At 34.9% G+C, this 17,868-nt stretch overlaps 1 protein-coding gene across 3 annotated transcripts; it reads left to right on the forward strand.

The window, feature by feature from the left end:
* The first annotated feature begins 1,844 nt into the window (after positions 1 to 1,844).
* On the forward strand, positions 1,845 to 7,039 carry LOC150037829 (uncharacterized). 3 transcript variants are annotated; one of them, XM_090311203.1, is made up of 5 exons: positions 1,845 to 1,883; positions 3,303 to 3,374; positions 4,189 to 4,228; positions 5,718 to 5,760; positions 5,850 to 6,075. In XM_090311203.1, the coding sequence occupies exons 2-5, from the start codon at positions 3,319 to 3,321 to the stop codon at positions 6,056 to 6,058; spliced, it is 348 nt and encodes a 115-aa protein (XP_090167329.1). In that variant the 5' UTR covers positions 1,845 to 1,883; positions 3,303 to 3,318; the 3' UTR covers positions 6,059 to 6,075. The 3 variants fall into 3 exon arrangements, 2 of the variants coding, with proteins under 2 accessions (XP_090167329.1, XP_090167330.1); XM_090311204.1 differs by lacking the exon at positions 1,845 to 1,883 and adding an exon at positions 1,911 to 2,705; XR_016527853.1 differs by lacking the exons at positions 5,718 to 5,760; positions 5,850 to 6,075 and adding an exon at positions 6,762 to 7,039.
* Positions 7,040 to 17,868: the final 10,829 nt, after the last annotated feature.

The raw sequence follows: 17,868 nt of genomic DNA on the forward strand, positions 1-17,868 counted from the left end.
ATAAAAGAAAATAATAGTCATTAAAGGTCTTCAAATCTCAGAAGTGCTTGGTTCTAATCTCGACAGTCAAAGTGTAGGGTGAAGATTATTCTTCACATGGATTGTGCTTTTAGCACACTGGTTGAGTTTAGTGTGTTTCAATAAGTGGTATTTGGTTTTCACCATCGGGCCTGGTTTCATTAAGCCCAAAGATCAAATTCTTTTTAAGTCAGCAGTGAATTTTCAGCCCAATTTTCAAATCAAGCCCAACACCTATGAATGATCTTGTCGATCATATTCTATTGTTGGGCTTTAATCAAAATTGGCCAAAATAGAGTCAATCTACCTCAAACTTATGGGACATGTTGTTTCCCTAATTTTTGTGCGTGCTTCACATTTTTGTTCATAATTTTTTTTGTTGAATTTGTCAATCTACCCGTTGTGAGAATTTCTTTCTGAGCCTAGACACCTTGACACCTTTTCCATAAGTGACCTCAAAGTAAATGCACCTTAGAATTATAGGGATAAAAAGACAATCACAACTAGTGAATTAAGAGTTATGATCGATACCTACTAGCCATATTTTCCCTTTTAGTGGTAATATTGGACATGATTCTCTCTCTCTCTCTCTGTGTCGAATTGGAATCTCATTCTTAGATAGTCGTTTTCTATTTTTGTTCTCCTTTATAGGAGTTTGTATCCCTTGAACATTTTTGTTTCTTTTCATCTATCAGAAAATCTCCTCTTATTTTAAAAGAGTAATAATTCTACTATAATTAGTTCAGAAACTTGGATATGTTAACCAAATTGATTACTTTCATTGAGAAGTTCAAGTTTTCTAGTGAAATGATCGAAATCAACACTAACCTTCTTTAAAAGGACAACCCGCCTAACCCTATAACATTTTGGTGTCGAGGAAACTCATAGAAAATTAATTCCTAGATAGGCCACCATGGATTGAAACCGTTCTTAGTCATTTATTGAGACTATGTCTCCTTTTTTACCACTAGGCCAACTGATGGTTAATCATCACTAACTTTGAGATATTTAATGTGTAGGCTCGATTTTGAAGCCTCTAAGAAGGAGTCTTTCTTTTATCAGGTATCAATGTCCATGATCTCTTAGCCATTTATTGAGACCGTGTCTCCTTTTTTACCACTAGGCCAACCTATGATAGTTAATCATCACTAACTTTGAGATATTTAATGTGTAGGCTATTTGAAGGCTTTGAGAAGGAGTCTTTCTTTTATCAGGTATGGCCCATGTCAATCTTGTTAATATTTTATCTTTCTTAAGGATTAGAATTGGATATTTTCTTTTTTATTAATTAATTTATTTCATATCATTTGGATATTTATTATATTAATTATTTCTCCACATTTTCTTTCATAGCTTAATAGTTTTTTGGAACAGGAAGTAAATATCTCAAAGGCATTTTTAGTTGTAATAATTGAGTTGCCAATATCTTTTTCTTTCTTTCCGTGTTATGTAGTTGTTGTTTCTTCTACTTGAGAAGCCATTGTCACAAATGATAATCAACAAAAGATGAAATCCTCTATCGCTAAAACCCTAGCAACCTTCAACCTCTCTTGTCTTCCCTTGTCGCCTTTGACCATCACTGTTGTCGTTAACTGCTGCCGATGCTTCAAGCCTCCTCTCCTCTCCCTCTCACTGAATCCCTCCCTCGTCAAAACCCGAGCTGACCGAGAAAAGCCAACCAAACTGACTTTGGTTTTTCATGGTCAATTTTTCATAATGCAAAATTGACTATCGATTGGTCAGTGAGCTCAAAAAAGAGTAAAATTGACCGATCGTATCAAGATATATATATATATATATAAAACTTCTAACAACCCACACCGTAGCCCACCATCACTCAAAACCATGCTAGTAAGGCTTGATAGGTAACCTACCTAATATAATATAATTATTTTTGTAAGAACTGAATTTCATTTGTTCTCTCGTTTATTTTCTCTCCCTCTCTTGTTCGTCTTCTCTTATTCTTCTTTACCTTTTTTCCCTTTCTGAAATCCCACCCACAACACCTTCTCTCTAATTTGTTTCCTTGTCAGAATCTTGTCGATTAGCGTGCTACCGCCACAGCTCCACGACCATGTTTCTTTTCTTCTTCCCCATTTTCTCACCACAGCACCACTGCAAGTCCACCATCGCACATCTCTCTTTTAGAACAGCTATGATGTCCTCCCAAAATCGACCGACCGTCAGTGTATTCGGTCGATCGGTTCCGTAGGCACTCCCTAAACTGAAAAACTATCAACAGATCAAAACCAATATATTGATGGTTGGCGTCAATTTTAGCCCAAAATCGACACCGACCATTGATCATCCATACTTCTATGGATAGGTTTATCAAGAGGTCTTCTTCACTCGAAAAAGGACTGCAAACCTCTTAGTAATGTCTCTAAAGACTACTATTCCTTCGTCCACACTGGTCAAATTTGGGTAAATTTGTTTTGTGGATAGAAGCATGTAGTCTTAAATTACGTGAAATCCATTGGCCTAAGAAAGTCGTCTCATGTAGGCTTTTTAGCTATACAAAGTCCCTCCTCTGAGAATTGGATTGATTTGCATGAAGTTTTTACTTATTTGGTTGTGATGGTTTCCCAAAGCTTCTTTTTATGGGATAGTTGAAAAGTTGAAGTATTTTTGTGGAGTCGTGCAGATTTGGCTTGAGGATTGGGAGTTTGATGGAAATAATTTTTTTGGTATTGTAAAACTTTCTGATTTTGTTGCTATAGGTTGCCTTCGGATTGGTTTTAAAAGGGTTTTTTTTTTTTTTGTGTGTTTTTGTTGATAGCTGAATGCTTCTTGGTAGATATTGGTTGGTTTTCAGTGTTTGGTGGAGGCCTTATCCATAGCTTCATCATTCATTTGCAAGCTCCCTAAGTCTTTCAAGTGAAGATATTAGAAAGTTCTTAGTTCTTTAAATGTGTATTTACTCTGTTTTTATCTTATTTTCTTCACTCTCTCGGAGAGTTTGTATCTCTTGAACATATATTCCTTTTTATTATATCAATGAGAAGCAATATTCCTTGTCTTTTCTTTTTTAGTACAACAACGAGATATTATTTCTTGTTAAAAAAAAAAAAAAAACTGTTTCAGGGTTTTGCGTGAAATCTTCTTCTCACAATGATCTAGATTTTCTTACCATAGTTCTCATATTTTTTGTTATGTTTTTTTTTTTTTACTTTTTTTTTTATTGTGTTTTGGAATTTTTATGTTTCTTGGTTCCCAAAAATCTTTGTTTGGAATTTTGAAAACCATTATTTTTTATGTCATGACGAATTGTTTTGCACTTACAGATAAATCAGTCTATTCATGGTGTTCATGGTGTTGATGTGCAATTTTATGGAGTTAACTTCCTGGAGTCATTGGTAAGATATATTTTCTTAAATCATTTAAGGCTCTTTGACATCGATTTTTTCTGTCTGGTTTTTATGTTTTCTTTTTAAAAGGTTTGTTGGTATAGTTTTTTCCCTTTTTCTAATTTATTTTTAAATTATTCGTTTTAGTTTATAGCTTTTTTTTTATTTTTTCAAGAATCTATTTTACCAACGCTCCAATTATGCTACCAAAAATGATACACGAGATATCTACTAAGCTTCTTAAACTAATAAATGATTTGTAAAATAGACAATTAGTAATCAATCCATCATACAATCCATCATACAAATTATTTAACTAACCATTAGATTGCTCAAAGTCAAGCTAACATAATAATTTTCCAACTTGATCATGAATGTTAAAATGAATTTAGTTCAATGGTAATTGACACATACTGAAGTCATAAACAAAGTCCAAAAGAAAATTTTGAACTTTAACTATTGGATCGAAATTCACTAGAAACTAGTTCATTTCTTTTTCTTTTTCTTTTCTTTTTATATACTTATAAATTTTGAATTGTTTTTTATATGGAAATATTATCTATTTAAGATTTTGAATAAAGCCTTATTGAGGATGCTCAAAAAAAAAAAAAAAAAAAAAAATTGATAATGGGCTTTACCATGGATACAAAGGGGCTCCATATCTCTCATTTACTCTTTGTGGATGATATTTTTCTTTTCTCAATAGCTAATATGGAGCACCTTAAAAATCTTAAACATCTTATTGAGACTATGTCACCTTTTTTATCACTAGGCCAATCCATGATGGTTAATCATCACTAACTTTGAGATTTTTAATGTGTAGGCTGTTTGAAGCCTTTGAGAAGGAGTCTTTCTTTTATCAGGTATGACCCATGTCAATCTTGTTAATATTTTATATTTCTTAAGGATTAGGATTGGATATTTTCTTTTTTGGTAATTAATTTATTTCACATCATTTGGATATTTATTATATTAATTATTTCTCCACATTTTCTTTCATAGCTTAATAGTTTTTTGGAACAGGAAATAAATATCTCAAAGGCATTTTTAGTTGTAATAATTGAGTTACCACTATCTTTTTCTTTCTTTCTGTGTTATGTAATTGTTGTTTCTCCTACTTGAGAAGGCATTGTCACAAATGATAATCAACAAAAGATTAAATCCTCTATCGCTAAAACCCTCTCTCATTAAAACGCTAGCAACCTTCAACCTCTCTTGTCTTCCCTTGTCTTTCCTCGTCGCCTTTGACCATCATTATTGTCATCGACTGTTGCAGATGTTTCAAGCCTCCTCTCCTCTCCCTCTCACCGAATCCCTCCCTCGTCAAAACTCAAGCTGAACGAGAAAAGCCAACCAAACTAACTTTGGGTTGTTGTGGTCAATTTTTCATAATGCAAAATTGATCATTGATTGGTCAGTGAGCTAAAAAACGAGTAAAATTGACCGACCGTATTAATACATATATATATATATATTAAAAAAAAACTTCTAACAACCCACAACGTAGCCAACACATCACTCAAAACCATACTAGTAAGGCTTGATAGGTATAATATAATTATTTTTGTAAGAATTTAATTTTGTTTGTTCTCTCGTTTATTTTCTCTCCCTCTCTTGTTCGTCTACTCTTAGTCTTCTTTACCTTTTTTTCCCTTTCTAAAAGCTCACCCACCACACCTTCTCTCTAATTTTTTTCCTCGTCAGAATCCTGCCGATCAGCACGCTACCGCCACAACTCCACGACCATGTTTCTTTTCTTCTTTCCTCATTTTCTCACCATAGCGCCACTGCAGGCCCACTAACGTGCATCTCTCTTTTAGAACGACTCTGATGTCCTCCCAAAATCGACCGATTGTTAGTGTATTCGGTCGATCGGTTTCGTAGGCACTCCCTAAACTGAAAAACCATCAGATTGATGGTTGACGTCAATTTTAGCCCAAAATTGACACCAACCATTGATCATCCATACTTCTATGGATAGGTTTATCAAGAGGTTTTGTTCACTCGAAAAAGGACTGTAGACCTTGTAGTGATGTCTCTAAAAACTATTTATCTGAAGCTTTTAATTTAATATTTCTAGATTGTGACAAGAAGACTCCTATTTCTTCATTCACACTGGTCAAATTTGGGCAAATTTGCTTTGTCGATAGAAGCATGTGGTCTTGAATTACGTGAAATCCATTGGCCTATGAAATCGTCTCATGTAGGCTTTTTAGCTATACAAAGTCCCTCCTTCTCTGAGAATTGGATTGATTTGCATGAAGTTTTTACTTATTTGGTTGTGATGGTTTCCCAAAGCTTTTTTTTATGGGATAGTTGAAAAGTTGAAGTATTTTTTGTGGAGTCGTGCAGATTTGGCTTGAGGATTGGGAGTTTGATGGAATTAATTTTTCTGGTATTGAGAAACTTTCTGATTTTGTTGCTACAGGTTGCCTTCGGTTTGGTTTTAAAAGGTTTTTTTTTTTTTTTTTTTTTTTTTGATAGCTGAATGCTTCTTGATAGCTATTGGTTGGTTTTCAATGTTTGGTGGAGGCCTTATTCATAGCGTCATCATTCATTTGCAAGCTCCCCAAGTCTTTCTATTGAAGATATTAGAACTTGTTCTTAAATGTGTATTTGTTCTGTTTTTTATTTTAACTCTTTTTGGGAGTTTGTATCCTTTGAATATTTATTCCTTTTTATTATATCAATGAGAAGCTATTCATTGTTTTTTCTTTTTTAGTACAACAACGAGAAGTTATTCGTTGTTAAAATATATATATATAGTTTCAGGGTTTTGTGTGGGATTCTTTTCACAATGATCCAGAATTTGTTACCTAAATAGTTCTCATTTTTTTTGTTATGTTTTTTTCTTTACTTTTTTCTATTGTGCTTTGGAATTTTGATGTTCTTGGTTCCCAAAAATCTTGGTTTGGAATTTTGAAAACCATTATTTTTTATGTCATGACAAATTGTTTTGTAACAAATAAATCAGTCTATTCATGGTGTTGATGTGCAATTTTATGGAGTTAACTTCCTGGAGAATGTAAGATATATATTCTTAAATCATTTAAGGCTCTTTGACATTGATTTTTTCTGTCTCGTTTTTATGTTTTCTTTTTAAAAGGTTTGCTGGTATAGTTTTCCCTTTTTTTTAATTTAATTTGAAATTATTCATTTTAGTTTATAGCTTTTCTTTCTCAAGAATCTATTTTTTTGTTCTGATATTTGGCTTAGATTTCTCCTAGGTAAAACGATGGAAGTCTAAATAAAGAAATTATTATTTAATTTAATTTTTAAAAATGGTACTTCAGAAAAATGAAAATCATTATTAAGTGGGTTCTTATTAATTGAAGGATTATTTTTTAACAATAGCTTTATAATGCCTTATAATGCTAATTATTTTCCCTCTAATAGGTATTAGAATTTTCACCCCTCTACGTTAAGTGTTATGGATCTTCTTCCTAGGGAGTTTCATGAGCAGTGCAGGAGATCATTGGAGTTGAACTACTTGAAGGTTCTTGAAGTTATTTTTTTTTGGAAGTCGTTTTAAATTAAAATGACCTACTTTGGTTCTACCTATCTCCTATTCTTTTTTCCTTAATTTGACATTCTATGAACCGTTTTACTGTTGGACAAAAGATGTTGTAACTGTCACTAATATAATAATTGATTCTTAGACTGAGGTTCCAGAAGTCAAAGTTTGTACGACTACTTTACGTCTAATGTTTCAAATTTTGAATTGGGATTTTTGTAATATTATTGGTGAGGCTAGTGTAAGCTTTTACTATGCTAGAGTCAAGGATCATGGTGATACAGTTGAAACGTTTGTCATTATTAAACTTTATTTGTGACATTTAGTGTGACTTTTGGGTTTTGTAACTTTTAGTTTTTTTGTAACCAATAGTGATTAATGAGTTATAGGAGTTATGTGAGTTATGAGCATATGAGTTATAGGAGTTATGAGATTTTTGTAACCATTGGCATTTCTAAGGTTATGTTTGTAAGCCTATATAAAGGCATGCTTAGTTGAATGGAAAATATATCTCTCATTTTTCATATTTTTCCTCCACATTTTTTTCTAACAGATACAACCAAGAGATCTGATTATAGGTGCAGGTGACCAAATTTCTGTTGTTGGTGCTGTGTTGTTAGAATTAATTTTTTAAGTTGTCAAGTTAACTGAACTTTTGTACTATTAGAATTCGGGTTTGCTAAAGTCATTCCCAATAATTAAGAATAATGCAATTGATAGATAGAAAATGGAAGTTTTAAATAAGAGATATCAAATGAAAATATTCTAAACAAAGTATTAAACGAGAAGTAATTAAGAAATTGTCTTAGAAAAGAAAAAATATGCCATTTATAAAACAAAAAGAACAATAATGAAGAAGACCCCCTCCGACATTTCTAGAGAGAGAAAATTATATCTAAATATATTTTACATTTTTGGACAGAAAAGAATAAAGTATTCTCTCCAAACATCATTGTAGTCCCAATTTTTTAAAAAGAAATTCTTGTCCTTTCCAATATCGTTATAACTTTTCATCCTAATATTGAACTTCTCTCTCAATTTAACTGTTCAGTTTAAAGGTGGAAGGAGGTCTCTCTGTTCATCTTGATATCTTTATCGACTTTTAGAATTGTGTAAGAAAACAGGAAAATTTGAACTTTGTGGAAACTTATGAATTTAACCCCTCTATTTGACTTGAAGCACTTTGACGATAGATCATAATCTAGTAAATCCCAACTAATGTTATCAAAGGCCTTTTCAATCAATTTGAAACCCAAGAAATTTATTCATTTTTCTTTTATGGTCATTAGTGGCAACCAAGGAGCAGTTTATACATTGTTTAGAATATTTTGTTTCGAATATTAGTGGCCACCATCAATGAAAGTGGTCTGGTTCCTTCTTGCAATCTGGCTCCTTTTTGTGGGCTTTTCTGTTTTTGTATATCTGTATGTTTTCATCCTTTTTCTCAATGGAAATCAAGCCTTTTTCTTAAAGAACCATCAATGAAAGTGGCTTGGCTTTGGGGTGGTAGCATCCGTCAAATGTCTCTGTTGAGAAGGTGAACATAATCATATTTGCCATGTTGAAATGTGTTTTAAGTTATCACCTTATTCACAATAAGTATAAATTCTTCTTTAGAAATTAAATTTTCTGTGTCTACGTTTGTTGTTTGAAACTTGAGCCATCTTTTTTGATGTGTTAGGAGTATTATCATTTTTCTCTCTTCGGTGTGTGTTCATCACACAAAATCTATTGGATGGAAGTTAGTCACTGTTCTTTTATTTGTTAGCTATTTAGGTAGGTTATTCTACCATACAATTCTTGTTATAAAGGTGTCAGTTGTATAACTATTGTTTTGTGCTGGTCTTTCACGATGTCTTCATTCCCTTCTTTGGTTGTAGCACGGTCCTTCTTGGTATGATGTTTTGATTTCAAGTGGCCATATTTCATGGCTTTTGAATTTATATGCCACACTACGACAGAAGTTTTCATGTAGCCTTTTGGCTCATTGCACTATAGTTGTATCTACTCGAAAGCTAATCGTACAATTTTGGGGGCAGGGACAATATTTCATTCTGGTAAATGCTGCCTCATTGCCTATATGTGTCTCAAGTTGCCACATTTTCTCCACATGTTTTGTTTTTCTACCCTTGATATTCTTTGCTTCTTTTGTCTATATGAGACTTCATTTGAGCTTTTATACTTGTTATTACAATGGTAGGAGTGGAAATTTTTTGTCTCTCGGCTTCTTCCGTTTTTATAGTAATACTATCATGAATCTAATAGTTTCTATTGAAAAGTCTGGTAGAAGAGAAAACACCAAAGTTACGTGGAAAACTACCAGGGAAAAAAAACCACGATAAGAGTTTTTTATTAATAAATAACCAAAGGTAAGAGAAACCCTAGACTGTAGACACCACATAAAAAGACTAAAATTCTCTTAGGGCTAAATAATAGGGAATGGCTTCTCTTTGATGAAGTGTCAGTCGATCTCAACATGCACGATTCTGTCATGGGATTGTTAGCAATATGACAGCCTTATTATCACAATAAAATTTCATCGAGTCATGACTTTTCTGATGAAGATCTACCAAAACCTTTTTAAACCAAAGTTCTTCACTTACCAAGGCTCATAGCACTATACTCTGCTTCGGCACTGCTTCTAGCCACGACACCACTTCTTACTCTGCCAAGTAACTAAATTTCCCCACACAAAAGTACTCCAGAGGTAGACTTTTCTATCAGTAATAGAACCAGCCCAGTCCGAATCTGTGTAAGTCTTAATGCATCTTTTGTCATGTTTTCTGAACACCAAGCCTTTTCCAAGTGTAGACTTCAGATATCTCAGGATTTGCATAACTGTCTCCATGTATAAGGAGCCTGCATAAACTGACTGACCAAACTAACTGCATACTCAAGTCTGGTATATGAAAGATAGGTCAGCTTCCCTACAAGTCGTTGATATCTTTCCCCAGAATATCTACAGGTTTGCACCCAATCATTCTGGTTTCTCTCAACAAGTATATTTCCTCTGAGACACTGAATGCCTTTGATCTTGCTACCTGGGGTCCTAGGAAATATCTCAAGTCACCAAGATAAGGGTCTCGAACTCATCTGCCATTCTTTGTCATTATTGGTCAGGGGATGATTCACCTACCAATCTCAGCTGAATCATCCCCTAACATATCATCAACATAGACAATTAAAACAAATATTTTCCTTGTGTTAACCTCTTAGTGAACATATATTCAGAAAGCCCTTGAAGGTCCTAGGGACACTGTAGTGAACCTATCGAGTCAGGCTCTAGAAGACTGCTTCAGGCCATACAAAGACACCATTTGCAAACCTGATTGCCAAACCATGCTTCAAAATCATCTCCTGACATATCTTCTTCCAACTCACCATTCAGAAATGCATTTTTCACATCCAACTGATGTCCACCAGTCTTGATTAATGGCAACAGAGAGAAGAACATGAATAGTGTTAAATTTTTCCACAGGTGAGAAAGTTTCTGAGTAATCGGCCATATGTCTGAGATCTTTTTGCAACCAACCTAGCCTAAATCTATTGAGAGTCCCATCATACTTGTATTTAACAGTGAACACCCACTTGCATCCTACTGAACAACTAGATCCCATGTTTTGTTTATTTCAAGGGCCCGCATCTCATCCATAATTGCGGCTCGCCATTCAGGAACTTCCCTGGATGCACATTACCTGGAATCATCACGGTATCCAGGCTGGTAGTGAAAAGCTAAATTTCGTAGACAAATGACTGTAGGAAAATAAGCTTCTCATAAATTGTAGTGCACGACCTCATACCCTTCCGTAGGGACATAATCTAAGGTAACATCAATCTCACTGGTCTTGTCTACCTGTTCATTTGTACCCACTAGTTGCACATTTTCAGTTCCCTGTGTATCTCCTAGAAATTCACCACTACCATCGATCCCGACTTCATCAGAGTGAACATCACTTTCAACGCATTCATTATTATCAAGAATAGAGGTTCCTTGACCCAGTTTTAGTTTTGACTCTCGAGCACCTTCCGATGGAACAACAGGGGGAACTATTTCCTTTCAAAGATTCTTCCTATAGTAGGTTATCAAAGGTAAATGTTTTATAGGGAGGACAGGATCATTTGTTTCAGGAATAGGCTCAGGAAACAGATCTAAAGGAACAGAGTGTTGGACTGGTAGCAGCACGTAGCGGAAGTGACGAGGATCGATAAGCACTCTAATTCTTTAATTTTGGCAGAAATGAAAACATGCTTAAACAGAATTTAATGGGTTTCAAGACATTTTGAAGAACCGTTGAAATCTTGATTTTTAGCTGCTCAATCCTCCAAATCTTTGTACAGACCACCACAAGATCTTCCCTACTATTCTCTTGGTATTCTAGATTAAGTTGTGGGGCTCAAAATAAGCTGGAATCAATGGGAATTTGGAGAATGCTTGTTGCAGCAACCCACATGATGAACACCTTCTTCAACCCGAATTTTTCAGAAAAATTCATTTAGTTGCATCACTTCAACTTCACTCCAATCTCTTCAATATATTGCAGACTATCATGCAAAAAGATTTATGCATGGGATGCAGCTCATGCTTGGAGTAAATGAGGGTTGAACATCATAGGTTATTTGTGAGCAACTTGAAATTGATTCAATCTTATTTTTCCTTTTTTTTTTTTGTGTAATTTTATATTTTAAAATCTAAAATTGATTTTAAAATCATATTTGTTTTCTAAAATCAAAATTTATTAATTTTACAAATTAATTTCATAAATTAATTTTCTAATAAAGCTATGTCCTAAAACTCGTGGTTTGTAACAATGTAACTTATTCTGAAAATTCAATAAGGTGTTATTGAATAGAAATCCAATAAACCTAAAAGTCAATTGACTACTTGGATGAGTACTTGAGTCTTATATGGAGACTTAAAGGTGGATCAGGTTCGAGTAAATAGTCAAAATGATCTATAGTATATGATTGATTGGGTACCTTATTCTAGTAACACCATTGGATGCGGCCTACTCTGTAGTTGTTACAAGGAGTTGTAAAGTGCTACAAACGAAGTGATCCTAATTCATTCATGTAGGGGCATGAGGAGTGGGGGTGTCCTTGTGCAAAAAGGTTTGTACATCGGACCATGAAATTAGTCACTCTTACCTTATAATGCTATTTACTGTTTAAGACTGACTATCAAACCGTTAACCTAGGTAACTTGACCTTAATCCTGAGCTAACTATGAACTCCTGTTTATTTGGAATTATTCTTAGATTTTCATAGGTGAGGGTTGGCTCAACAACGCTAGCTGAATAAATCTCCCATTTCAAGGGTAAGACTGGAGAGATAGCTGGGGACATAGGGTGCAAGACAGAATTCACTCCTACCCGCTTTTAGGGATAGTAGAGAGGTTGTTCCCTTAAGTGGTGATTCTGGATCTTGAACAAGGGGCCTCGCCCTCTCATTGGCCTGAGAGGGACTTGGTTTTGTTGATCTGATCACAAAACAAATGTTTATTAGGAGATCAGTGTGAACTTAAGGAACAAGAGGTAATTTCGGGAGTAAAACAGAGATTTGACTCAGCTGTTATTACAAACAACCTGTGAAGGGTTGACTTACTAATCATGGTTATAGAGTGGACATAATATATCTACAGTGAGGGGAGTTCAACTATGGGCTTTAGTGGAGTGACCCATTAGTTAACGAATGGGGGTTAGATCGGTCTAATGAGTTTAGCCGATTAATCACGGAACGTTGGAGCCCATGATCTGTAGGTCCACGAGGTCCCTCTACTAGCTCGGAAATGAATTAGTTCTAGAATAGCTTGATAAGTTAATTTGAAACGTTCAAATTAGAATCAAACGAAATTGGAGAATATGTAAACAATTATTTTTAAATAATTTAAATAATTCTAATTAATTTAATATTTAATAATAAATTAATTTTACACAAATCCATATTCATATATTTAAGTATGTATTTAAATATATATACTCTCCAATTCCGGATGATTCTAATTTGAATGTTTCAATATAACTTATCACGCTACTCTAGAGCTAATCCATTTCCGAGCTAGTAGGGAGACCTCGTGGACCTACAAATCATGAGCTCCAACGATCTGAGATTAATCGGCTAAACACATTAGACCGATCTAACCCTCATTTGTTAACTAATGGGTCACTACACTAAATCCCATTGTTAAACTCCCCTCACTATAGATATATTATGTCCACTTGATATAATCATGATTAGTAAGTCAACCCTTCAAAGGTTGTTCATAATAACGGCTGGGTAAAATCTCTCTTTTACCCCCGAAATTATCTCTTATTCCTTCAGTCCCCACTGATCCCCTAATGAACAATTGTTTTGTGATTCTATCAACAAAATAGAGTCCCTATCAAGCCAATGAGAGGGTGGGGCCCCTTCTTCAAGACCTAAAATCAGCATTTAAGGGAACAACCCCTCTACTATCCCTAAAAGTAGGTAGGAGTGAATTCCATCTTGCACCCTATGTCCCCAGCTATCTATTCGGTCTTACCCTTGAAATGAGAGGTTTATTGAGTCGGCGCTGTTGAGCCAACCCTCACCTATGCAAATCTAAGGATAATTAAACAGGAGTTCATAGTTAGTTCAGGATTAAGGTCAAGTTACCTAGGTCATCGCTTTAAAATAGTCAGTTTTAAACAGTAAACAACATATAAAGTAAGAGTGACTCATTCTATAGTCCGATCTTGTACAAACACTTTTGCATAAGGACACCCCCACTTCTCATGTCCCAACATGAACGAGTTAGGATCACTTCGTTTGTAGTAGTTTACAACTCCTTGTAACAACTACAGAGCGAGCCGCATCCAATAGTGTTACCAGAATAAGGTACCCGATCTTATTCATATACTATAGATCATTTTGACTATTTACTCAAACCTGATCCACCTTTATGTCTCCACATAAAGTTCAAGAACTCATCCAATAGTCAAGGGACTTTCAGGTTTATTGGATTTCTATTAAGCAATACGATATTCAATAACACCTTATTGAATTTTCAGAATAAGTTCCATTGTTTATAAACCACGAGTTTTAGGACATAAAACCCAACACAGAGTATGTAGATGCATTAGCCTCTTCACTAGTGGTCTCCCCCTAAAGAGAACTAACGGGATAAAAGGGTTTGTTCTCTTGAATTTCTACAAGTGGAAGTCTGCTATGACTAAAAATTTGGACGAATTTTTTGTTCAAAAGGTACTTATGAGCCCTAGAAAGTAGTTTTGTACCGTGGACAAACTTAGGCACAAATAGTCGAGAAAGAGTCTGAAAAGAATGAACTTTAGATTTCTGCAAGTGGAAGTTTACTATGACTAAATATTTGGACGAAGTTTGGTTCAAAAGATACTTATGAACCCTGGAAAGTAGTTTTGTACCATTCTTGATGAACTTAGGCACAAAAGGTCAAGAAAGAGTCCAAAAACGACGAACTTTGGATTTCTACAAGTGGAAGACTGCTATGACTAAAAATTTTGCCGAAGTTTGGTTCAAAAAGTACTTATGAACCCTGTAAAGTAGTTTTGTACCATTGTGAACGAACTTAGGTAGAAAAGGTCGAGAAAGATTCCGAAAAGAACGAACTTTGGATTTCTACAAGTGGAAGTCTGCTATGCCTAAAAATTTGGACGAAGTTTTGTTCAAAAGGTATTTATGTACCCTGGAAAGTAGTTTTGTATCATTGTTGACGAACTTAGGCACAAAAGACCGAGAAAGAGTCCAAAAAGGACGAACTTTGGATTTCTACAAGTGGAAATCTGCTATGACATAAAATTTTGACGAAGTTTCGTTCAAAAGGTTTTTATGAAAACTGGAAAGTAGTTTTTTACCATTGTGAACGAACCTAGGCAATAAAGGATGAGGAAGAGTCCGAAAACAACGAACTTTGGATTTCTACAAGTGGAAGTTTGCTATAACTAAAAATTTGGACGATATTTGGTTCAAAAGGTACTTATGAACCCTGAAAAGTAGTTTTGTACAATTGTGGACGAACTTAGGCCCAAAAGGTCGAGAAATGGTCCGAAAAGGACGAAATTTGGATTTCTACAAGTGGAAGTTTGCTATGACTAAAAATTTGGACGAAGTTTGGTTCAAAAGGTACTTATGAACCGTGGAAAGTAGTTTTGTACCATTGTGGACGAACATAGTCACAAAAGGCCCAGAAAGAGTCCGAAAAGAACGAACTTTTGATTTCTAAAAGTGGAAGTCTGCTATGTCCAAAAATTTGGACGAAGTTTGGTTCAAAAGGTACTTATGAACCCTTTAAAGTAGTTTTGTACCATTGTGAATGAACTTAGGCACAAAAGGTCGAGAAAGATTCCGAAAAGTACGAACTTTGGAATTTTACAAGTGGAAGTCAGCTATGACTAAAAATTTGGACGAAGTTTGGTTCAGAAGGTACTTATGAACCTTGGAAATTAATTTTGTACCATTGTGCATGAACTTTGGCACAAAAGGTCGAGAAAGAGTCCGAAAAGGACGAAATTTGGATTTCTACAAGTGGAAGTTTGCTATGACTAAAAATTTGGACGAAGATTGGTTAAAAAGATACTTATCAACCCTGGAAAGTAGTTTTGTACCATTGCGGACAAACTTAGGCACAAAAGGTCGAGAAAAAGTCTGAAAAGAATGAACTTTGGATTTCTACAAATGGAAGACTACTATGACGAAAAATTTGGAAGAAGTTTGGTTCAAAAGGTACTTATGAAGCCTGGAAAGTAGTTTGGTACCATTGTGGACGAACTTAGGCACACCAAGTTGAGATAGAGTCCAAGCACGAACTTTGGATTTCTACAAGTGGAAGTCTGCTATGACTAAAATTTTGGACGAAATTTTGTCCAAAGATACTTATGAACCTTGGAAAGTAGTTTTGTACCGTTGTGGACGAACTTAGGCACAAAAGGTCGAGAAAGTGTCCGGAAAGAACGAACTAGGGACTTCTACAAGTGAAAGTCAGCTATGTCCAAAAATTTGGACGAAGTTGGGTTCAAAAAGTACTTATGGACTCTGGAAAGTAGTTTTGTACCACTATGGATGAACTAAGGCACAAAAGGTCCAGAAAGAGTCCGAAAAGGACGAACTTTGGTTTTTTACAAGTAGAAGTCTGCTATTACTAAAAATTGGTACGAAGTTTGGTCCAAAGGTATTTATGAACTCTGGTAAGTAGTTTTGCACCATTGTCAACGAACTTAGGCACAAAAAGTCGAGAAAGAGTCCGAAAAGGACGAACTTTGGATTTCTACAACTGGAAGTCTGCTATGACTAAAAATTTGGACGAAGTTTGGTTCAAAAAGTACTTATGAACCCTGGAAAGTAGTTTCGTACCATTGTGGACGAACTTAGGTACGAACTTTGGATTTCTACAAGTGGAAGTCTGCTATTTCTAAAAATTTGAACGAAGTTTTGTTCAAATGGTACTAATGAACCCTGGAAAGTAGTTTTGTACAATGGTGGATGAACTTAGGCACAAATGATCAAGAAAGAGTCCGAAAAGAACAAACTAGGGATTTCTACAAGTGGAAGTCAGCTATGTCTAAAAATTTGGACGAAGTTTGGTTCAAAAGATACTTATGAACCCTAGAAAGTAGTTTTGTACGATTGTGAACGAACTTAGGCACAAAAGGTCAAGAAAGAGACTGAAAAAAACGAACTTTGGGTTTCTAGTAGTGGAAGTCTACTATGACTAAAAATTTGGACAAAGTTTGGTTCAAAAGGTACTTATGAACCATGGAAAGTATATTTATGCCATTGTGGACGAACATAGGCACAAAAAGTCGAGAAAGAGTATAAAAATGACGAACTTTGGATTTCTACAAGTGGATGTCTGCTATGACTAAAAATTTGGATAAAGTTAGGTTCAAAAGGTACTTATGAACCCTGAAATGTAGTTTTTTTCCATTAAAGACGAACTTAGGCACAAAAAGTCGAGAAAAGGTAAAAAAAAGGACGAACTTTGTATTTTTTCAAGTTGAAGTCTGCTATGTCTAAAAATTTGGATGAAGTTTGGTTCAAAAGGTACTAATGAACCTTGGAAAGTAGTTTTGTGCCATTGTGGACGAACTTTGGCACAAAATGTCGAGAAAGAGTCCAAAAAGAACGAACTTTGGATTTCTACAAGTGAAAGTCTGCTATGACTAAAAATTTGGATAAAGTTTGGTTCAAAAGATACATATGAACCCTGGAAATTAGTTTTGTACCATTGTGGACGAACTTAGGCTCAAAAGGTCGAGAAAGAGTCTGAAAAGGACGAACTTTGGATTTCAACAAGTGGAAGTCTGCTATGACTAAAAATTTGGATGAAATTTGGTCTGCTATGACTAAAAATTTGCACGAAGTTTGGTCGAAAGGTACATATGAACCTTGGAAGGTAGTTTTGCACGATTATGGACGAACTTAGGCACAAAAGATCGAGAAAGAGTCTGAAAAGGACGAACTTTGGATTTCTACAAGTGGAAGTCTGCTATGACTAAAAAGTTGGACGAAGTTTGGATCAAAAGATACTTATGAACCCTTGAAAGTAGTTTTGTACCATTGTGGAGGAACTTAGGCACAAAAGGTCAAGAAAGAGTCCGAAAAGGACGAACTTTGGATTTCTACGACTGGAAGTCTGCTATGACTAAAATTTTGGATGAAGTTTGGTTAAAAACGTACTTATGAACCCTGGATAGTAGTTCTGTACCATTGTGGATGAACTGAGGCACAAAAGGTCGAGAAAGTGTCCGAAAAGAACGAACTAAGGATTTCTACAAGTGAAAATTTGCTATATCTAAAAATTTGGCCGAAGTTTGGTTCAAAATGTACTTATGAACCCTTAAAAGTAGTTTTGAACCATTGTGGACGAACTTTAGCACAAAAGGTTGAGAAAGAGTCCGAAAAGGCTGAACTTTGGATTTCTACAAGTGGAAGTCTGCTATGACTAAAAAGTTGGACGAAGTTTGGATCAAAAGGTACTTATGAACCCCTGAAAGT

The sequence above is a fragment of the Benincasa hispida genome, chromosome 2 (assembly GCF_027475165.1).
Source record: "Benincasa hispida cultivar pf3 chromosome 2, pf3_genome.v1.1, whole genome shotgun sequence".
NCBI classification, from domain to species: Eukaryota; Viridiplantae; Streptophyta; class Magnoliopsida; order Cucurbitales; family Cucurbitaceae; genus Benincasa; species Benincasa hispida.